This window comes from Aptenodytes patagonicus, chromosome 12 (assembly GCF_965638725.1).
Source record: "Aptenodytes patagonicus chromosome 12, bAptPat1.pri.cur, whole genome shotgun sequence".
NCBI lineage: Eukaryota > Metazoa > Chordata > Aves > Sphenisciformes > Spheniscidae > Aptenodytes > Aptenodytes patagonicus.
Genome location: NC_134960.1, coordinates 13,520,353 through 13,544,461, shown reverse-complemented (window position 1 = coordinate 13,544,461; position 24,109 = coordinate 13,520,353). Strand labels below are relative to the sequence as shown.

The window sequence follows — 24,109 nt, the reverse complement described above, 5'->3', positions numbered from 1 at the left end:
GAAAGACAATCAGCACTCTATTTATTTGTACTGTTGTTTGTTTTTCAGTGCGCTGGAAGAGACTGGCTTTACTGCCTTAAGCAATCCTTTTGCTGGTCCTTTTGTAGGCTACACCAGAAGCAATAGAAGTCTGGAAAAAAGAACAAACCAAAAATTTGGTTGAACAGTGTAATTAGAGCTTCAGTGTCACAGATGAAAAGACCTGCTGACTGGCTCACAGAGTCTGTCCTCTACTGAAGCAACATTTACCCTTTGGTAGAAGATAAGCTGAATGTCCTTGTCAACTCTGAAATACAGAGCGCAAAAACGTTCTTACACAACAAACACAACTTCTAAAGAGGGGTTTAGGGATAACTTAAACGTATCCTGCGTTAGACATGGCTTTACCAACTCCAAGTTATCAGGGTTTCAGACAAGTGAGATAATTGTTCACCAAAAGCAATAAATGATTGACACTATTACTTTCAGGGAGGGTGAGTGTCCTTTCTTGATCCACAGAGTAACTTACTTCTGGTTAGTCTCTGTTGAAGATGCATTCAGACATAGGTAACTGGCACAGACATAAGTCAATTCAGGAAAATTTTTGAGACTCAGAAATCATGATGTTTGACAATCCTATTTGTTTTACAAGTTTTACTATAAGTATTGTAGTTTCAGTAATCTTCCAAACCTATGTTGCCATTTCGTTGATAAAATAGGATACTACTTGAAATCCAACCTCTCTTGTGTTTTGTTTTTTCTTTGGTAAGACTAAGGAAATAAGGCTCTACAGAAATTCTGTGAGGACTTGCAGCTGGATAGTTTTCTAAGAATGAAACAAGGTTAATAACTTTATAGAAACATGTAAGTAGTAGGTAAAAAGTTTTATATAAATTATTTTCTATTCTTGAGGCACAGGCACAGTGAATACAAAGACAGGGCAAATTGGGAATATTTGTCTGAACATTCCAGTCTTATAGCTATAAAACTGTGTGTCTGTGCCTAAGATGTAAAATCTACATTTCAAATTTATCAAAAATATATAATTAAAAGCTTGTTCATTGAGGTTTTGGATTAAACATGCACAAAATTGTAGAAGATTATCTAGAGTGAAGGAAAAACTTATTTAATAGTTTTGCTTTACTTTAGATAAAGATCTTTTCTAAACTTAAAATTTTAAGCCTGCTGCTCTAGAGGTTTGTTTTTTTCTTTTTTTTTTTTTCATACACTAATCTGGATATTTGAGAACTCACCTCTACTAGCTTTCCTCCACAAATCTCTGCAGTATGATGATAGTTGGGAAAAGCAGCTACTATTTTCCCATCTTCCATTTTAACAGTTGCCTGTAATAGAGTAAGGTTTAATGAGTAATAGAGAAAGGTTTAATGTTGCCTGGGGTTACTGGCATTTATATTATAAGACACACTGTAAACACCTGTACACCTGATGCTTAAAGTTTTTACTTTTAAAAAAAGTAGAAATTGTGTATTACACATGCAGCTTTATGAACAAGACTAAAATCCTTGTGCCTTAGTTCTTAAATGTTCACAATTGAAGTAGAAAAATGTTCATCTAACAATACATGCAAGTTCCATATCTACACAATAAATCAGACAATATTCCTTCATAGCTCTAAAAATGATCTGACTATGATTCTCATTCAGTCCTCAGTGTTTTATGTGGTTCTCTTGTTTTGACAGTGAAGTAAAAGGCATGATTGTATGAAGTAGCATTCTCAGATACTAATAACCTGCCTGCAAGCAGCACAAAAGTCACTGTGGACAAGTGATGTGAATCTTTACCCTAGATCCTGAGTTTCATACCTCTAACTACACTAGAATTCATCTCATCTTGCTCATTTAAGTATAGGTGAACATAACTGCATGGTCTGCAGTCACACCTTTATACTATAATATGTGCCAATAGCTATAAGAGCTGCTTCTGTATGGAAGAATTATGCCAGGATGCTACTATGAAGATCACAAATACTACAGCAGCTCAGCTGCCTGCCAAAACTAGATATGTAGTTCCACCACAAAATCAGTCTTGTCTGTATAACTAGTCGGTCTTGCCTATGCTTTTAGTAATAAAGGCAGATGAGCCAGTCATATTTAGAGGAGAAAAAAGTAATTTGCAAAATGAAGGGATGAGTGGACATTTTTTACCAGATAAGAGGAAACCATCTTACTAGTTTGTCTTGTTTAGTGACACTATACTAAAAGGCAGTGATTTCTCTGCTGAGAGTCATTTACTCTGCCTCCATCTTTGGCTACTTAATAGGCTTTGGACTGCTGAAGTGCCCTGGGCCAAAAAGAAGAGAATAGAATTTGTAATATTTCAAAATTGTTACATTTGCAATAAACTGACCAAGTAGAATTGTGTCTTATTCTATTTGTTAGGTTTCACAAAGATTTCTCAAAGCCAAAGACGTGGTTTTTTTCCTCTCATAATCAGAAAGGTATGACTAAAAAAGCATTCTGGAAATCATGCAATGCTGTTGCTATTCTCAGTTTGTCACAGCTCCCTAATGCAATTGCTGGTTTTCCTGTCTCTTCAATCTGTATAAAACATTTATCCAGTAATCTATTGTAGAGTTCTGGACACCTCACAAATGCAGAGTTTAGCTGTCCCAAACTGTCTTATCCCTTTAAATAGATGAAAAATTAATAAGGTAAGTAAAGCAACCATTTTACAGCAGGTTTTGTATCAAAGTTTTGTCCATGACAGGAGCAGATCAATATTGTGCAATCTTCCCTCTCACTAGACGCTGCTTAAGTTGCAAGTTGCTCTGTACTTAAAACAAGAAGGAGGACACAGAGGTATTTTTTTTTCCCTTCACTTTACACAGTCTTTTGTTTAAGGCTCAGGCACAGGTGACTTCAAAAGGTGAGCACTGTTGACAGGCATGGGCAGAGCTAGGGACCATAGCACTCGCCTCAGTGTGCTGCAGTTGCTGTATGGTGCTGGACAATGACACAGCTGCCAACCAGCTCTTTAGCGTTTTAATGAGCACTGTGTTTACTTGAGCTGCGACACCAGTAGATACTTGACACTCTACCCTCGTTCTTTATTAGTATGTACAGTTCTGAAGCTCTAGCTCTCTTTAAAATCAGGTTTAGGTATTTTGCTAGGGGCATCAAGAAATGGGGGGAAAAAATCATATGTTTCTAAGCTATGACAGATGAAAAAAACAATTTAAGGAAGATGTCCTTGAGACAGATTTGATTTTCACCCTACATTAAAAAACTGAAACAGCATAGAACTTAAGAGCTAAATTAATTTACCTTGAACTTTTTACCACCCATTGTCTCCATGTCTGCTTCCTTGCCAATTGTGAATGTGTTGGTCGTGGTGCGGCCTCCTGGGAAATGCTGTGTCCAGGTGAAGTCATTTCCATTCTGCACCACCTCAGTGACTATTTTGCAATTCCTTCCCATTTCAATCTTGTCACTGGGGAGACCTTAATAGAAACATACAGTTTATCAAATCTAATAGCCTACCAGCTGTATTTGAATTGAAGCGTGCTAATGGTATGCTTGTTCTCAGACATTGGTGTCTGAGCATCTGATTTGGTTTTGTTTTGTTTTGTGTTTTTTTCTTTTTTTTTACAGCAGTATCAAAGCTCTGAGTTTAAATTACTGGTATAAAGGAAGATACAGGTACATCAATGCATTTGCTAAAATAATAAGTTTTGGTCTTGCATTCTTTTTCCTGAGAAACGATACACAGAATAAATGTATAGAAACAAAGTATATATAAATATTCCCTTCTACTTAATCTACACATTTAATGTGTATGAACTTGGTGCCTTTGCTATATAGCTGCATATACCTATTTGCTATTGCTTTTTAAATAAATGAACACAAGCACTGAACTTATGCACACAGATCATAGTGTCCCTAAGAGATTTTGCAGGGTAATCTGAAACAGGTTTGCACAGTCTTCTGAAAGCATTCACAGAAACCTGTTCCTGTGTAAGAGTTTGACAAGCATTTTCATACTAAATTTATACTCCCACCAATGAATACTAAGGACAGAAAAAGTGATCTTCATGATCATTATACTGCATACATCTTGGCCCTTCGTTCTGCTGCCACTGAAAAGGAATAATACTTCCTGCAGCTGACAGTGCTTCTTAGAAGAATGAAAACTAAATCTCCTTGCTGAAGTGCAGAGCACTCCTACCAGTCTTAGCCCCTGTTGATCTCGGCACATTTCAGTAAAAAACCTTTTTTTTTTTTAAAACCATATTTAAGTAATTTAAAACCTTTAAGACTGACTTACACCCCAAAACACACTTACCAATCTTATTCACAAAGTCATCATAGTTCTCATCGCCTTCGAATTCGTATTTGCCTGCAAATGCCATGTTGCCCTGGTGATGTGGCTGGTACAGCAGAATAGCAGCTGGAACAAAGAAGAATGGATAAGCGCAGATGGCTTGAGGCCCTCGTTTTTATAAACCAGCCCAAGCTGTTCAGCCCACCTATACCCACACCCCTTGGAAATATACTTTTATGATCTGTGTGAGTCACTAGTGTGGATGCCATTGACCTGTATGAAAAGCAAGGTTATAATTCAATTATACGTCCTTGACAATAATCTGGAGATCAGCAGAAATCAAGGACAAAAGCTCGGTTTTGGTTTTAGTGCGTATTTAAGCAAAGTGATATATTTTTACTTTGGAGATTCCACTGATTTTGCAATCAGGATGGAATAATGTTAAATACGTTATAATGAAACAGGGAGAAAACAGCTTCAAAGCAGTGTCCTGAGATCACAGCCTTGCTGTATTTGGAAGCATACCATATATTAGTTAAAATATGAAAATAAGAAACAAGCTGCACAGATTCCTAAGTAATTCTGGTAGGATATGGGCAATGACAAGATTCTGGGTAAATTACTGCACCTGCACATGTCTTTCTTACCTTATCTCCACACAGAAAAAAGAATTATGAAATATTTTACACTACTTGGATGTAAAGGACATTAGATTAGTCTGTGGCACCATGTTCCCATACCGTATTTAATATCAAGAGACAAATAGTGCTTTGCATTTCTTAGCAAATGTTTGCACAAAGTACAAAAAATATACTTACTGTGGAAAAGCAGAGCTCTGATTTATGTAAGATAACCATATGTTAAAAGTCAGAGAGTCTGCTGGGTAATTTAGAATGCATACAGGAGATGTCCTATGCCTAATGAATCCATTGCCACACACAGATAGCAGGGTAGGAAATTCCCAGCTGCTGTGTATTGGCATAGCTCCACTGGCTGAGAATACAGACCAACTTCTTTTAATCTGAACAAAAACATTCCTAAGATTTATGTGAAAATGGTGTCATAGATTGGCATTTTATTTTATTAAAGTAATAAATTTGGGAAGGAACTGAAAATCTACTTTTCCCTGGTTTTATAAAAGTCTGGAGAAATATATAACAGCGTTCAACAATTTTGCTGTATGCAAAACACATATAATATGTGGGTTCCATTTCTTAAATGCAATGAATTTAATCCCACATGGTAATGCAAGAACATATCTATTTAGAGTCAAGAAACTGATCAGAAGAACAGGAACACAGGCTGGGTGATTAAAAACATGGAAAACAAAGGTCCACTAAACTTCACCACTGCTCTCCTTGTTATACTTTCAAATTAATGTATTCTATGTAACCATTTCTGTATTTCTACTTAACAGACTTATTCATACTCCACTCTATCAGAGAATGGACAAACTTCAGTAATGGGATGAAACTTCAGTAAAATGTTAAATATCATAAATCATGGTACATCATTACAGTAAAACTATACAAATCAGAAGCATTGCTACATCTAACAGTTTTATTACCAATAACATTGTCTTTGAGTTCACACAGTCAGTTGTACACTCCCTCAGCCTGTGCTCTAAATCCTGCATGTTGGAGAGCGTAGTGTAGTTTGCAAGCTGTTCTACTGAGCTGAGACAGAATGGTGCCTCTTAATGAATCCGGCCTCCTACGGGTCCTCTCTCGTATGGTCACATACTGGCTGTGTCTTGATGTAGCCTCACAGATTCGGGACTGGATGTAGATTATGTTATACCTGCATTGAATTCAAGAGGAGCTAGAAATAAGACAGCCTGTACCCAACTGTTCTTTCACAGCATACCAGTGTGCACAATAACTCCTTAAATTAGTATCTGCCGGGGGGGGGGTGGTGTTTAAGGTTTTATTAAACTTACTTAAATATATTTGCTATATATACATATATATTTAATGGCATATTACTTGTCAGGGTATGTTGCAACTCAATGAAAACAATCCTTTCTAATTTGTATTATTTTTTTATTTTACTTACTAAGCTGCTTTCTTTTATGCAAAGCCTCTGCTGGCTCTAAGTTATACAGCCTTTAAACCAACTACAGGATACACAGGGCATACGAGGTTTGAATAGGAAAACATTTCCTGTCTTAGGAAAACTTTTGCAGTTTCAAAACTTTTCCTTACAGGGGAAAAATGAGAGGGATTCCAGAATAACATACTGATTGATGGGTGAAAAGTCTGAATCAGGCGAGAAGGGGACTTCTAATGGAAAAGAATTTTCTGACCAGAAAAAGCTTCAGAAAATTCAGAGTCAGTTTCGTGAGAGATTATACCTGTGGACTGGAAAAGATCTTACCTCATGTTTATTAGTTGGGAATTTATATTATTTCTGGGGGGTTTTTTAGCTACTTCCTCTTCTGAAGTCTGAGAAAAAGTAACTTCAAAATCTTACATCTTCTTATGAAAGAAAACATAAAACTTTCAAATGGAGATGTGGTTTTTGAAGTTGACAACAATCCTTTTAAAACTGTTTGGGTGTATGTTCCTGGCAGGAAAGCAGTTTTCTAAAACAGATGCAGAAAGTGAACAAGAGTGAAGCATAACAAAATCATGGACAATTTGTAAAATAAAAATGGAACAACTGTCCTAGGAATTACTGCTTTCCCACCCCTAACCCTCCACTCTCCCCATATTTACTCAGCTTTAAATCGTACCATGCTGTGCAGTGGCTGAGTATATTGTGCTAGAGCTCATGACACCACAAAAGCCATACCATCTGCTGTCTGCATGCAATTAAAAGGATGTCTCCATACTTGAAATAAAAGAGAGCCGTATACCTTCCCTCTGTGAACATTCTCTGTGTCCTGTGATTAGCATTCAAAACACAGGAGTGTGGGAGAAAAGTATGAAACTGGGAGTTTCTGTATCAATTACAAATACATAAGAGTCAGGGAAGGAACAGAGAAACTTGTTTCACTGCTAGTGTTTCCTTTGCACTTTTGATATAAAAGTGTCTGTAAAATGATTCTGACTGTCCCGCAACCATATTTGACACTTTTAGTTTTTTAATTAAAACTCGTTCAGCTTAATCCCAAGATTGCTGAACTCAATGACCAATTGTGCAGGAGCAGACAACTGAAAAGGAAACTTACTTTATCAGCTGGACCCAGATGCTTAGGCCCTATCTATATAAAGAAAAACAGCATTAGCATGGAAAACAATGAAGTGGTTGCACATATGTAGAAGCCTCAGTTCTTATTGCTATGGTAAAGCTAAGTAGATACCAGTTAAGCTGGAACAGTGTAAACTCTATGCCATTAATAGAGGCAAAAACCCTAGCAATTTCAGTCATACACAGGTTCGAAAATACCATTTAGAGGAAAGTATCATCAAGCCTATTTCATACATGAGAAAGCTTAAACACTGAGAAAAAGTGACCTATCAGAGCTTATGATATAGTGAATGGATGATGCAGCTAGTAAGAAATCCTAAGTCCAGGCATTAACCCTGTGTCCAGAGGATGGCACATTCATTTAAACATTCTTATAATAAACAAGCCCTCAGAAGCAAATGACGAGAGCTCTGAGCGACCAATTACTTTCAAACAGTCACCCAGGGAGTTTTATACTTGCTCCACTGATGGGCTGTGAGAATCTTTACAGCTGCTTAGCACAACTGGCTGAGCAAGGCTCTAGTTAAGATACTTGCCATCTCCATGTGGCTCTGTGTATACTGAAAGATAACCAGTGTCCAGCCCCAACTGTGCTTTTGGGGAGTGGGTGACCAGTGAGTCTGTCCTCAGGTTAGCTGAGCACTGAAGGCCTCTGTCTTGCACCAGGCTCTCAGTGTTCCAGAGACATGCACAACCCTGTGAAGAAGGTAACTGAACTCAAGCCATAAACTCTTGTGTTTACTTAAAACTTATTGGGAGACAATACCACCGGCATAGTAACACCACAGGGACCTTGGAAGATAGATCAAACTGGATAAGAAAAACACCACAGTTCTGTGAAACAGGAAAAAGATAATCAGATTATATGAACAGTACTTGAGCTTTTATGTTCTCTCTCTCTCTCTAAAGATCAAATTATATTGATAGCTTTCTTGTGATGTGATATAAAAATGCTGACGTCTACACAACTATGCAATACTTAGAGCTTGCCTGCAGTTCGAATGTGGTAGGCATAGAGCCAGAGTATAGTACAGTAAATTACCAATGAATAACTATTTGACTGGGTGGGTCACTCTTGCCACACACTAAGTATGAGTTTATTCACCTCCAAGGAGTTGTACGCTACGCTGTACGTGAGAGTTCCAGGACAGGTTTTGAGCAAACGTGCCGTCATCTGTACCTGTCTGTGCAGAGGAGTTTTTGTGTGCATTGTGAATTTGCACCCATGTTTCTGCTCACTTATTCTGAAATAAATCCTTATCTTCATTACTGCCTTTTTTGTTATAAAATGTAATGAAATTCAATAGTGTATTGGAGAATGAAGAATTTCCTTAAGTAGTCTTCCAAATACCATGTCAAGACAATGTTTATTCCAAGAATAAAGGAATGGAGGCCCTCTGACTTTACTGAAGTTACAGTCACTTGCACAATTGCTAAGGTTAGTCATCCAAGTCCCTCTCTCTTCAGTTTCAGCTAAAACCAGCATCCATTTAATGACCTTACACTTTGCATTTACAATATTTGTGATTTTCCTGCCTCTTCAGAGCTGTGAGCGTGTGATGTTGTTTTTGCATACCTCTACAGCAGTGCTTCATCCTTAGTGGGCTGAGCATTGAAATAAATGGTGCAGAGAACTCCAGAATTATCCAGTAAAAAAAAGAATAAATTAAAACAAAATTATCTATGTCTATGTATACATGTATTTTAAACACATTATATGTATTTAATCCATTCCAACTACTACAATGTAGAGCCTGCACACTGCTGCAAACAACCTCGGTTATGTTATAATTCTGCTTAACAGAACTCAGTTCAAATCCAACTGAATTAACAGCTATAACTGAGACCAGTGGAAAAATAAAAGATATTTCCCTGGCACAAGGTGAGAATCATAACAGAGAAAGGCAAAAGAATAAAAAGCTTCAGGTGTAAAAGCTGAAAACAGCTTTCAGAAAGTGGCCATTATCTTCAGTGTACTTGGCACTATCTATCATTTTCAATGGAGAAAGATGTAGTTGTTCTTTATGTAGGTCAAAGAAAATATCATTATTCTTTAGGAGACTGTGTCTGCCATCTGGTGGCCAACTGTCAGGGTCCGTATGCCAGGCAGCATGTCCTAAACTGAGCCCCCACCTCACCCATGCAAACACCTGACTTCAGTTACGGCATGTCAGTGTTTGCAACTAGCCCCATGCCACAGCTGAATCTCCAAGATGAATCGCCAATCCCCTCGTTCTCTAACTGTAAAAAAAAAAATAAAGTCCCCCTGGGCTGGTTATAATCAGCTCAGTAAGAGTCATGTTAAATGTATCATTTATATTTATATAATATCTAAAAATACATCAGTATTTATACAAGCAATTATCTTCATACGTTCCATTTTGGGACATAGTTCTAAATGAAGATGATTTCCTAAGTATTGGTTTATGGCATCACTGAAATATCATACAGTATTAGCCTTTGCTTAAACACAAATACATCTGTATTGCTAACTTGGCAATGAACAACACACAGGACTACTTCATACAGATTTAATTACACATTATAGATCAGAGGCCAAATGCTGGCTCCCCTGAAATCAGTGGGAATCATCTACAGTTGAACTAACACTTCAACACAATTTAATGAATTTAACTTTATGTGCAAATGCTCTTTGTGGCAGGCTGGCATTTGTGAAACCCACTGAGTGGATTCAGCTGCCACAGAGAAACACAAGTAAGGGTGTGCATGCTTCGATGGAGCAGCACTGTTTGCAGGCAGAAAGCAAGGAAATGGCATAACCTTATCCTGCAAGGTCTAAGGTGCACAGGCTTTTTACACTGAATTTGTCTCACTGAGTGGGGAAAAAACCCAAAACAACCCAAAACCATGCATTCACAGTTGTGCTTACCTAACTTTGAAACCTGAATCACTGATCTAACATCAACACATGGCAAATCTCATATTTGAATATATATTGTCAGGACTATGGGCAGGAATCAAACTACTAGTTACAATGAGAAGTTATGCAGGAAGGCTCAACACTGTATTTGAATTTATCAGGATGACATGAGTTGCAACTGTGTGGCTGTTGTAGACAGTTAGCATGAATAAGTTGTCAAAGAAGTAAAACTCTTGTGGAAGCTTATACCCAAAGGAAAAGTTCATCTAAAGCGAGCAGTTAATTCCCTCTGTCTCCCAAGTCAGCTACCTCTGATATGTAAAACAGCTGAGTCTTCAAATGCTAGTAGGAACAGAGGCAACTTTCAGGAACCAAATCAAAGGCCTTGGATATCTTTACTTTCAGAATTTACTTGCCACAAAGTCATAAATATAACGCTTTTGCATTCTTTTTGTCATGTCGGAGTCACCCTGCCCTTGAATGTCTCCCAGCGTGCTTTAAAGTTTATTAACCTTTCAGATGTGTTGTATAAAGCCAACTGAGATACACTCAAAGACAAAATGGAGATAAGGAAAGTAATTCCATTAGTGAATGAACTAGGCTGAGTGACTATCTTTGAAGTGCTTTTAGAACCGGAATGCAATTGAACAAGGAGTACAGATTCAGAATAAAAGTAGGAACTCTCCAGTGAAAAGAAAGTTACACTTAATGATTCTTTCAGAATGAAACTTGATCAGGAAAGCTTGTAAATTCTTAATACAGCTGTATCTGGCAATTATTCAGAAACCCTCCATAGTAAATGGCTAATGATTATTAATTCCTTTGGTATTCAGAGTAATCATTCATAATGAATTCAGAATGAACTCATTTGCTGTTAATGTAATGTGTAATTCCATGGGAGTCCTATTATAATATTGCCTTATTAAGTATCCATTTAGTATCGTACTAGGTGTTACTATTCTAAACTCGTAAGCAGCAGAAAATTACCAACAAGATGTGGCTGAATTATTGAAAAGCTAATGCTTGTACAGAGTCCAAATATTTAACAGAAATGCACCAGCCAGCTCTACAGGACTTCTACAGGTGACACAGTACAGACCCTGTCCTTGCCCCACTTATGACATTCTGATGGGTAGGATCTGCCTAACAAAAACAGGAAAGAAAGAATCCTACCAGAAGCTGAGAGAGAGAAACATTTGCAGGGGAGGAAAGCACAGATCTTCCAAAAAGCCAATATTCTTGGGACTCCCTAAAAGGACATTTGATAATTTCCTGCCAAAACACTCTATCAGAAAAACCTTTAGTCTGTTTGGATCTCTAGAAAGGTAGTTTCCAGAGGGCAAGATAACAAATTCATTCAAGCTGTACAAGCTGGCATAGCTTCTGTAAGAAGTGCTTGGTTCTGCTGCCCCTGATTGGTGTTCCTGATCTCTGAGTGCTACCTCAATGGGACTGCTGAGGTCTGGTTTGGGCAACTAAAAAGACAGAAAACTAAACCTAAAGGGAAAAAAAAAAAAAGAAAAAAGTGCTTAGTTTTCAGGTGGTTCCATCAGTTTTCAGCTGATTTGGTTCTCTGAACTGTCTCAATTGCATGGTCAGGCCCTGCCAGTACAACAGGAGGTATGAGAGAGGAGGGGAAGATGAATGGCACCATCATCATCAACAACATGTAGCCCTTTCATTGGGCTGGCAGTGACTACAAACCACACAGCGACTGAGAGCAGCCTGAGGACATGACAGTGCTGCTTAAATTGCTCAAGTGATTCCTAGCTGTTCTTGAGCCACCTCCTGTTTTGTGCTGGCACAACCTTTTATGCAGTAGTGTAGCAACCAGAGCAAGGGTCTGATTTGAATTTGTTGTAGTTTAACCCAGCAGGCAGTGAAACACCACACAGACTTTCGCTCACTCCCCCCCTCAGTGGGATGGGAGAGAGAATCCGGGGGAGGGGGGGGGGGGAGTAAAATTTGTGGGTTGACATAAAGACAGTTTAATAGGACAGAAAAGGAAGGGGGGGGGGGGGAATATACAAAATAAGTGATGCACAATGCAGTTGCTCACCACCTACGGACCGATGCCCAGCCAGTCCCCGAGCAGCGGTCACCGCCCCCAGCCAACTCCCCCCAGTTTCTATACTGAGCATGACGTCCCATGGTATGGAATAGCCCTTTGGCCAGTTTGGGTCAGCTGTCCTGGCTGTGCCCCCTCCCAGCTTCTTGCTGGCAGGGCATGGGAAGCTGAAAAGTCTTTGACTAGTGTAAGCACTGCTCAGCAACAACTAAAACATCAGAGTGTTATCAACAACATTATTCTCACACTAAATCCAAACCACAGCGCTATACCAGCTACTAGGAGGAAAATTAACCCTATCCCAGCTGAAACCAGGACAGAATTAAAAATACCAAAGATAAAATGAAAAGGTATTTTTCAGCTGGATCAGTGCTCTGATCCAGTTCTTCACATGGTCACACAAACAGCTGTACTGGCATAACGCAAGTATTGGCATGGAGAAGAGAACAAGCAGCTGGTAGAATATCGGCACAAGGTGGCTATGCCACTGAAAAATGCTCACTGTAATCATGGTATGAGTTATACTTTATCATCTATATTAAAAGAATAAAGAAGTCCAAACTGATAATCGTAAACAAGGTTCTGGAGAGGAAAAGCAGAATTATGCTCATGCTAATTGAGCTAGTGAAGTGTGCCTGGTTCAGGTTCACCGAACAAATTTTCTGCAAGCTGAAGGCTCAGTACAAATTCTCTGAACTCATTATTTCCTGTTGTCTCTTCAGAGTCCAACACCCAAGTAAATCAAATCAGCACTCCTGGACTCAGAAGCACCAAAACAAAGAACTGGGAGGGAAATCTCTGTTATCATTTCAGTCTCTTCTAGAAACGATAGCACCCTATACAATTTCTTGTCTTTGTTACTCTAGCAGGCAGCTTACTCCCTGGTATGTAAAAATCTCCTTTTAATTTCTAGTTTAAATTAATGCATGGTTATTCTAAGCCTGTTTGTACTTGTGCCAGCATTGCCCCTTCTCTTAAGTAGGACTTCTTTCTGAGTTTACCCCGAAGTGCTTTAGCGAGCAGTTACATCCTCTTTTTTTGCTAGGGTAAATAAATTGGGCTAAGCCATGCCAAACTCTGTTAGACGCATCTGAAATGACAGACTTTGTCTTCCTCTTGTCATTCAAGTATTCCTCTTCACTTACTCCAATTTCAGATAACCTTTTTGGAACAGAGGTGACTGGGACCTATAACATTTTCCAGCTCAACAACAAGTTTCATTGGTACGCTCCCCACCTTTTAAACTAAGATCATTAACAGACATACTAAAATGTTTTGGTTTTACAGTAAGATTCATACCAGCAACTTCTTGTGAATCTAATTGTTCTTTTCTTTCTTCAGGATTCTTCCCTTTAATTAGTTATCTTATACTAATGTTATCAATTGCATCCAATTCAATGGTAATGGGGACTGATAGCAGAAATAGGAAGCTATCTTGACTTTTAAGTTTTAGTAATGACTACAACAGAAGACTTGAAGATTTTTGTTATGCCACTTCTGACTCATGTAATGTGAAAATGCACAGTAAAACTAATTTTGGCTACTATTGATTTGGCTCACACAAAACTATTAAGGTTTCTTTGAAATATCATCTTTGGATTAAGAGCCACTATGGAACATTTTGAACCTCAATGGTTTTAGTCTAATACAGACAATTTTTAAGAAGTTGCTAAAATGAAAGATATAATCCAACCTCATCTGCAGAGTCTTTTGGTAAAAGCAAACTGAGTTAAAGATACTACCCCTATATATTTCTTTGTTCCATATGTTTATACTAGAAGTCCCTAACAGAAAGTAACTATTGTTCTAATAAACTTAGTAACTGACATCCCTAAAGATAGGAATCATTACAACTACTCTTTTGGACTTTTCTGACCAAAACCCAATAGTCATCTCTCCTTTATCTACATAGTTCATGTGACGTGTTGTAAAGATTTTATTACTTGATAGTATCTATATGATTGTACTTGCTGACACATCAGGACAACATAGTTCCAAATGGGAGCTTATCTTCAAGGCAATCTAGTCTAATTTGAAGACTTCCGTCACATGGCTGTGGTCTTCTAAGCAATCCTCAGTCACCACCAAAAGGGGGGAAAAAAGCTGTGTACCAATATAAAATGAACGTGCACTGTACCTGCATTTAAAATTAGTGGGAACTGAAAGCAGGGAGGGTAACTGAATGCGATAGGCTGTCACCACCACAGACCAGCACCACCACCAAGAAAAAAAAAAATCAAATTCTTTCTTAGCCACAATGTATTTGGAAGGTATCATGCTCTGGAAGCCTCCTCTCTACAGCTATAGTTACCTACAAAATTTGCATGGTAATTTATTCAAATTAGGCTTAGAAGGCAGCAGGATGAACATGGGATGACACCAGGACGCAGTGTTTCAGGAACTTATCCTGCCTCTACAGTATAAACTGGAGTTCTGCATGGACTCTGGTGGCAGCAGGCCTCTCATGATAGCTGGACAACTTGATGAAACCAGTCCTAGAGCTTGCGTTTTCACATGCACTGAACTGACTTGCATATTTTACAGTTATTACTACTTCTCGCATACCTCTTCTGCAGCGCCCTATGATTGCATTCTTGCAGGCAGCATTCACTGCACTGTAATAATCACAGAATGCCTTGCTCCACCTAAGAAACTAAGCAACTGATGGTTTAGTGTACATAATGTTGATTTAGGCTTTCTTGGAAAAATGCTGCACAGAGCTTGCCTTTAACTAAGTCTACTGAAGTCGATAAAGAACAATATGTAACACAATGTTTTAACTTGTTCTTTCTGTAGGAATTCTGCTAAGAGCCGCTGTTTCCTCCCAAACAAATCACATTATAAAACAATAAATCAGTTTTTAAGTGCTGTCTGCTATACAGAAGAGAGAGGTTTTCAAAATCTACAGAGATATAATATAAGGAACATTGAAAATGGAAAGTTCTTTAAAAAAAGGAAATTACACATTATTTGCCTTCCTCAATTTTACTCACATTATTGGCTTGTTAAGCATAGGCTACTGGTGTGTACCCTATGGATAATAAGGAAGGAAATGATGGACTTTTAACAACAAACATTATCTACTTAATAAAAGACTACTTTTTAGTCTTGCAAGGCAATGTATTTTATTGTATTAATTGAGAATCTAACAGGAATTGGAGGTGTTCAGGATTTTGCAGAACTTTGTGTCATATTTATTTAACACAAGATTTCTTCACATTGGTAAGGAGTCATTTAAAAAAAAAAGACCACATTTTGAAGCACAGGGACAGATGATTTTTCCACTTGTCTCTGTTTCTGCCTTATACTGTTTAAAGAAAAACTCATTAGTTTTAAGTACTGTTTCAAGGAAGCACAAAGACATTAAGAGCTTCTGTCTTTTCCTTGTTTTTCCTTTATTTTAAGGAATCAATGTGCTCAAAGAGAGTGACAGCAGTCCAGAGAGATATGTAAGGGTCTCAAATAACCCCAGCACTATGTCTAGTCTAAATTGCTCCCATATCCATGGCCAGCCTAGTTTTATCAAATGTGTAACTAAAGCTGCCTCCTTAGAAAATATTTCTACTTGCAGTGTAGTTGCTGAATTACATTATCTCTGTTCAACATGCAAGCTTATACATAGCTTACATATGAAAAAGTACGGTTTTTTGTTGGAGTAATTTTTACATACCATGCTGCTTCTGGATTTTTTTTTTAATCCAAGTTAATACTGGAAAAACCACAAATATTTATTTTTAATTTGCTATAAAACAAACACATTTTTAAAATATCTGAAATGTTTGTTTTCAAATCCATTAATACATTATATTTGAGTGCCTTTTAATAACTGTACCCTGATAGCAGTCCTACTCCCTTCACCTTTTCCCTCTGGTTTGGGATATTCAGAGCATTTTCTTTAATATGATGAAAAATGCAGGCTAGCAACGGGTGCTGAGCAAGGGGTTAGCTTTCAGCTTCAATAAGAAAATTTCCCATTTAGAAATACAGATATGTGTTTCGTATGTCTCAAAAGAAAACTTTCTAGGTCATTCCAATAAATTGAAATACATCTTTTGATTTTGAAACAGACTGTTTCTACTGAAAATGCCAACACAACGTTTTCTTATTTCCAACATGGAAGACATTAAAAAAATCTTTTTCTTTTTTTTTTCTTAAGATACTGCAATTTCACAACTTCCTTATTTTCATGCATCTTTACTTCTGTAATGTCAGCATCGCTGTATCTGGATCATCAATTGTTACTGAAGCAAATACACAAAGCTGCAGAGCTAAAGAAAGGCCAAATTCCCCACTTGGCCTGCCAGGGGAACTTCTTCTACTGCAAGGGTTACTCAGAGTTCAGTATGCATGGAATAAACACAGCATACTTTATTATGCATCCTGCTTTTCAGACTGCTGCTCCCCAGCCCCCCATCATTAAAGCAATAATACTGTATTTTAAATACAGATTATGTAGTTTGCCCCAGGTCATATGAGATGGGATTAATAGCCAGAAATCCTGATTCACTGCTGTCTGCTAAAACAATAGACACCCCTCCATCTTTTAGATAGAATGGTTTTTCCAGCACATTGCCCTGTATCTCCACCGATTTTCCTGAAGTGTATTAACCTCCATCTATTGCACTGCCTGCCGCTGTATTTGTGCACATAAACCCCAAGCACAGTTAAATTCTGCTATTCCAAAGGATTCCTTCAGCTGCAGTTCCTGAATCTCTGTTGAGGGGAACATTAAATTTAGACACCACTATTTTTTTTTTTGAAGGCACATCTGTTTTGCAGTTGACTTTTTCTTATATTTTAAAATAATGTTTACTAGTTCCCTGCCATCTCCTTCACTCTCTCAAGCTTTTCCCCTATTCTCTTCTCCTGCAGCTCACCTGAAGAGAAGAGTTAGATGGAACAGACAGCTATCTGGTGATGGTGATAAGCTATTTGCTACCCCAGTAAGCCAAACAAACAAGGGGTTTGTCTCAAAGAATCTCAAAGGTAGACATGAGAAACCAGTATTTGAGTGAATTTTTCTTACGCTAGTGCAGTTTTTATAATGTGCTACACCGAAAATACTGATGCAGGTTAATTGTGTAAGAACAGAAAGAGTTTGAAAATATGTGATGCAGAGAAGGATGCATTTCTTTTCTTGAATATGAGAAAAGCCAGTTTTATTTGCATAGAAGTACTTTTTTAGGCTTCAGCTGTCTTTGATCTGTGTGAGACACAGTCACATCTCACTGCATATTTTACAACAATCTGAAATTGTTTATATTTCCTTAGATACATTTAACAGGAGAAATAAATATACTTTTGTAGCAGAGAAAATACATACATCTCACATGCCATTTCTTCACCATCTCCAAAACAAGCAGATCCTTGCATCTGCTTGTTCTATTAACTGCTTTTAATACATCTAGCCTGTAGTGTCCCTCTTCAATGGTTTTATTTATTCTTGAGTCAGTTAGCAATAAATTTGCTGTTATTAACCAAAAAACACTGATGTAAAACTGGGAAAATGAGACTGTGTGGTTAACACCTGTGATTTTGTCTTAAACTCTGGAATAAGCCATATTTCTCTTGAAGCTTCCTTCTGGAATCAGAAGGAAAATCTGGAAAACACTTCGAAATCTGAACTTCCACTTGAAAGTTTCTTTACTTCATAGTACCAAACAACAGCTGTTTTCCCCCTAAATGATGAGAAAGCGGTAGGGAAGAAAAAAACCTAAACAGTGACAATTGTTTATTTTTTTAACTTCATTCTTAACCTAAACTTGCATTTTTGAATGGCTCAGTTTGGTAACATACACAGATCACGTATCATTCTCAGGATCCTTAAAAATATGGATGTTTAGTTCAGTGACTGGATAGGGTGTCAACTTCCCAATATTCTGGTTCCTCAAACAGAAAATGCTTTGACAAAATTTGCACAAAGTTTAAAAACCAGTTGCGTCCACCATTAATGCAGGATTCTAGTGCCCAGGATTATCCTCGTGACTCCCCTGGGGAGTATGCTGAGGTGGTTTTAAACCCAGACTGAATTTCTGTGAATGTTTCTCCAGAGTAGGCATGGCCTTTCAGAGCAGACTCTGAAAATCAGGTAGACATCTGTGTCATAAGCCATACTGCCATCTAGTGATAAAGCTTTAATTCTGCTTCTTAGCTGAATAAACGTTCAGGTATGCCCCAGGTAAGACTTCTGTGCCAAAATCTGTGGCTTATAAGGCTAGCTGCAGCTTGTGTCCTAAAAGACAGGAGATTTAAAGAAACCAAAATACTTAAGCTCTTCCTGCACGATACTGGAATTTTTGTCCTATTTACAAAATTCGAGACATAGGCAGATTATTAAATATATTGATTGAAAATGCTACACTGCGCTTGTTTAACAGCAAGTCTTCCACCTACCTTCAAAGCTCTTTTTTTGCTAGAAGCACCTGATGAGATTCTGTAAACAAGCCACTATCATCTTTGCTTGAGTTTACTCTCTGTTAACACAAAGGGGCTCTGTTTGGCTTCAGGTTGCTAAGGACTACCTTGCAACACAATGTTGGCTTGGTTCAAGGTGGGCTGCCTTTTGCTTTCATTGTGCTTGTTTTTTTCATTTTGCTTCTTGGTAGAATGCAGAATTCTTCATGCAGAATAAGCCATGATAATGATTCCTGCATGCAAAGACAGGATGACGGCAAGATCAGGCTTTATCATAGAAATCCCTCTCAACTTGCTAATGCAGAGAGAAGTGTGATGAGGACATTCTGATATTGATTTGAACTGCAAGTTCTGTCTCTGAGGATTGAAATACAAATTTCTTCAGCCCTTTGTGGTTATTAATTACTAATTCTTTACAGTTCTAGTACACTTTTCTCTTGAAGCTGTCAATATCCTTTACAAATAATGTGTTGCAAAGGCCAGAGGAATTGAGCTAGTACTTTTCTCAAGGTCAGAGAGTGATGTCTGTGGGTCCACTGCTGCTTAGCATATCTGAAAATTAGCTCTCGCCTTCTCTTACGATTGTTGAGTTTCTGTTGTGATTATGGGATAGTCTTCAAGGGTATGCTGGATGTAAACCACTGTCCTACTGTATTCTGGAGCCTGTAAAACAGGCAGGCCGAGACAATGGTTTGAAGAGAAATAAATATCATTTATCCTGCTCTATTGATCTCCTTTGAATGTTAGGCTCATGCAAGCCTGTGATGCTTTACATACCCATATTAACTATTTCATGACTTTCATTTTGGCAGACGGGATAGGGGAGAAACAAAAATGCTGAAACAGAGAGAAGAAGATGGGAAAGAAGGCTAACATATGGAAAAAATAGAGCTAATACAAAACAGGAGCAGGTCTCCCACTGAGCAATACTGGAATCGGCAATAAAACACTTCATAATTAACAGCAACTAAAGCTATACTTAGAGGATTAAACCTCTGGTTTGCCTACATTTTTATGCCTAGCTTTCCTCTTGCCACCTGTGGAGATGCTAATACTTAAGAGTACGATGTATGAGGAGAGGCTGAAAGAATTGGGATCTTCAGCTTGGAGAAATAAAGACAAAGGGGAGACCTTATTGCATTCTACAACTACCTCACTGGAGGAAAGAGAGAAGATGAAGTCAGACACTTCTCAGAGGCATGCTGATAAGAGGAGGAAGAACAGACACAACTGGGAACATGAGAAATTCTATTAGCTATTATAAATTTTATTATTTATTTTAAACCATGAGGCTGGTGAAATACTGGAACAGGTAGCCCAGAGAGGCTGTGGAATCTTCATCCTTGGCACTGGTCAAGACTCAAGTAGAGATGGCCCTGACCATCTAAACTTTAAGGCATCATGCCTTTAACTAGACATGTTTTGAGCACGGGGTCAGACTAGCTGACCTCTGGAGGTCCCTTCCAACATAAATTATGAGTCTACGACAATATAATCAACCTTTTCTACCTTGGCTGCTGAGCCAAATGAAAAATGTCCTTTGTCCACAAATGAAACTCACAACGTAGTAGGAAAATACAAACATGAAACAGATTCCACCTCTTTGCCCCATCTCTCCCAAAAGTTATACTTGGCACAAACCTGGAAAATAATTTTCAAATGTTTTAAACCACTTATAATCCACCAAGGATTCAAAATAGTGTCAATCACCTTGATTTTTTTTGTTTACTACTATGCAAATGAACTTTGACAAAGTTCATTTTGCTAAGAGTTTACCAAAACTCTTAGCTTACTAGAAAATGTAGTAATTAAATAATGGCTTTATAACAGTAACTTGGTAAGATGATAAAATCAACACAATCTTTTGAAAATATTGCAGAAAACTCAAAAAAAAATTGGAAATTTTAAAAAAGTATCAGAAAGACCACTCTCATTCAAAATAAAAAAATGTTTTCCTGCAGAGGAACATCATCCTTTGAGAGCATATTTGTTGCAAAAGTCTTAATCTTTGGAAAAGATAATCCACCATAAAAGTACACCTCCACTGCTGCACAATGCCTTAAAGTTATTGCTATCTCCAGGGACTGGCATAGAAAAAAAAAAAAAAAATTTTGCTAATCACACATGCACGGACTGTGATACAAAATCTGGGTGCATAATACGGATTTTAAAGCCAAGGGGAATCTATTGGTTTCCACTGTTGATTTCAAAAACATCAATCTGCATTTCTATACAGCTTTTCTACAAGTGATTTGTACTCTTAGGCCCAGTTTATACCTTGGTTTTGTGGGGGTTTTTTATCTGCACTGTTGCCAAATAGCATTACTATTTGTAACCCAAGTGTCACTAAGAGCTCTTTGACCAGAGGCATTTAGACCTTCTGTTCCCTAACTCTTCACAGCTGCAACACTGCCTCCAGCTTCCTCTCCTGGAAGAAATGCTTATTAGATTATTGTTACATGCTGCTATTCTTGTGCTTGCACAAAGGCTGATCAGAGGGCTAGATAGATCTGCTTACCCTCCCCTCTTCAGGCTCCTCAAAGCTGAGAAGTAGTTTGCTCAGAAAAGATGTATGGACTATGTAGGTCCCTGCATAAAGGAGCAATTCTTGCAGGGAAGCACAGAATCACTAGGGTGGCTATTGGCCACTGAGTGATGTTCACAAGGGTGGAAGCAGCAGGAGCAGGTTTTGTCCAGACCCTGTAATTAGGGACTGAAGGAAAGCAGAAACGTAGACCGGTATGGGGAGCTGCAGCGAGAGGTTTCACATCTCTTCTTTATTCCTGAGGAAGGATGATCAAGCTAGAATTGATTTATATGGGGTCATCACAGCACAAAAAGTCAGGAAGAGAAATGGCTTGAACCAGCTTCATAGCATCTTGCTGCTGTGCACTGGATAAGCTTACAAGCAGGAGACAGGCAAGCTGAGAACACAACCACGGCAGGTCCCCCCTCTGCTCAGCCGCTGGTAACTGGAATCACAACTAACTGAAATAGCAGTGAACAGTGAAATCCTTTCAGTACTGATTTTCAGTCTTCTGTCTGAAAAAGAATCCTTCTCCTACATCAACGGTATTTTTTTGAAAGGTTTGTTTTTTGTCTGGTCAGCACCTTCTCTTTTAAGTCATTGTGACCTACATACAGACATGATCCAAAAAAAAAAATTAAAGAGAAAGAGAGCTTTATGTGACATTGCTTGGCTGAACCAGCTCTGGAGTTGGTGTGGCCTCTGTATTATTTTTTCACACAGGGTCAGATATGAGTTTATATAATTTTTGTTTGTTTGTTTTCTTCACTATCATAATGAATGTTTAAATATCTCTCAAAAAAAAAAAATCTAGAGTTTACCCACTGAAGGTGGCATTGATGGACACACCCTTGCTAGTGTTGTTATCCTGATATTAAAAAAAAAAAAAAAAAAGCATAGAGTTATGCCTCTGAATAAAACACAGGGCTGAGGCACACAATGAAGTTACTGTGAGTTAACATGTTACCACTAAGCCACAGTAACTGACACACAGGTTCCCTTAGCTGCTGGCCAACATGCAGTACAACATGTTAGCTTAAATCATTTTCACCAAGACACTGTGGTGAAGTTTGAACGGCACAAGAAATTACTCTAGGGATATGGAATCCAACCCCTGCTATAACTTACATTTAAATCAGGATTGGTAGGATCATTACTACCTGATGACTGTTCATTAAGCCTAGGTGAGATAAATTTGGTAGTCAGTTCAACTCCCAGTGGCTGGAGACTTGCTGCAAACTGATTTCATAACACAAAGGTCTATTCCATTTGGAATAACTCAGGCTATGACCTGATCTTTGTCTGGATCACTGGCTGGAAGCAGAGTTGTACTGCTGTTCCAGAACATGCAATTCACTACCACAGCTGGCACCATTTTGACAAACAAAAAAATAACCAAGAACTGAACTGCCCTGAAGGATCCCCTGCTTTATGATTTGTCCCTGCAGGTCAGGGCAGTATCTCACCAGTATAGCAAGGGGCACTGTTGGGGCTCGTGATATACCTGCACTCTGGGTATAAACAAGGAAGTGCAGATCCCACTGCTTTCAGTCTGGCACCTTTCACTAGCCCTACATTACTCAGTGGTTAGCAGAGAGAAACAACAGGCATTTCAGCATAGTGAAGGAGAAGCAGCTGGCTAGAGGATGAAGGAATAGAAAGAAGCAATTATACTACTATGGCTATCAAACAAGCCCACATCACTCTTACTTGTGCTTCGGGGTGCAAGGCCAGCTCATATCCACCTTCACTGCTGATTGTTTTTTTGACAGAAATTGCTCCCTAAACAGTCATGTTCAGTGATTATTTGTCTCCTTCCTTCTTCCTCTGATTACAGCCAGACTGGGATATCCCTGATCCGCATAGAAATGAATATTTTAAAAGTCAGTGCTGTCCTCAAAGGGGCTTGTGCACCATTAGGTCTCCAGATTTACTGCACTAGCAAAGAACAGAGTAGTAATGAGGTAGTAGCAATAGGCTACAAATGAGGAGAAAAGAGCTAAAAGAAAAGGATTTTGTCTTGGTACATACCTGACTGTAAATTAAAATTATCATTGAGGTCCTGCCTTTATATAAGGAATTTTCACCAAATTTTGTAACCACACTCATACAGCCAACTCTATATTATAGTAACTCTTCTTGATTCTTGACTCAGCACATGCACTGTATTTTGCCTACGGTCATGAACAGCCGGGAAGCGGTACTATCAAAAAATAAAGCATATTTAAACATGACTTTTGATGTGTTACTGTGTTATATCAAGTTCTCCTGTTTTCTAGGTCTCTGCATGAGAAGTTTTCCCACAGCTAACAGCAGTTTGTGCAAAATAGTAACTATTCCTTGTGTTATATGACAGTAGCACAGATTTTCCCAGAACTATTGAGAAAGCACAGTTATTAATCGCAATATGTGTACCCAGGCCAATACAGTTGGCAACAAAAATGCTAATGAATGCAAGAAATTGTGTTCTCACTGTGTAAGATGTGTCACAGCCTCATCACCTGCCTTCAGAGTTTTAAGTCCACTGCCTATTTCCATGTTGTTAATTACCCTAGTCTCCCCTCAAAAGAACGTTTAAGTCCAAGCCCCAGCTCAAATCTATTCCCTTCTGGGTGTATTGCTTTACATTAATCCAAAACTAGTCGCATAACATAAGTATCGGTCCATTTTTCCTCTCCATTCATAGCTCTCATACCTTTCTTCTGGCCATTCACCAGCTCTGCTAACAAAAAAGCTCTGAAATCCAGTTATATTCAGCCTTGACTCA

General features: G+C 38.3%; 1 protein-coding gene across 1 annotated transcript in view; it reads right to left on the bottom strand.

The window, feature by feature from the left end:
- Positions 1–24,109, bottom strand: part of LOC143166292 (gastrotropin-like) — a 49,402-nt gene continuing 25,293 nt past the window's right edge. Inside the window, exons 3-6 of the mRNA XM_076350500.1 lie at positions 4,282–4,386; positions 3,264–3,439; positions 1,233–1,322; positions 1–130 (exon numbers count right to left, since the gene is read on the bottom strand). Of these exons, the coding sequence (XP_076206615.1) occupies positions 77–130; positions 1,233–1,322; positions 3,264–3,439; positions 4,282–4,386 (425 nt within the window). The 3' untranslated portion in view covers positions 1–76. The remainder of the gene's footprint in view (positions 131–1,232; positions 1,323–3,263; positions 3,440–4,281; positions 4,387–24,109) is intronic.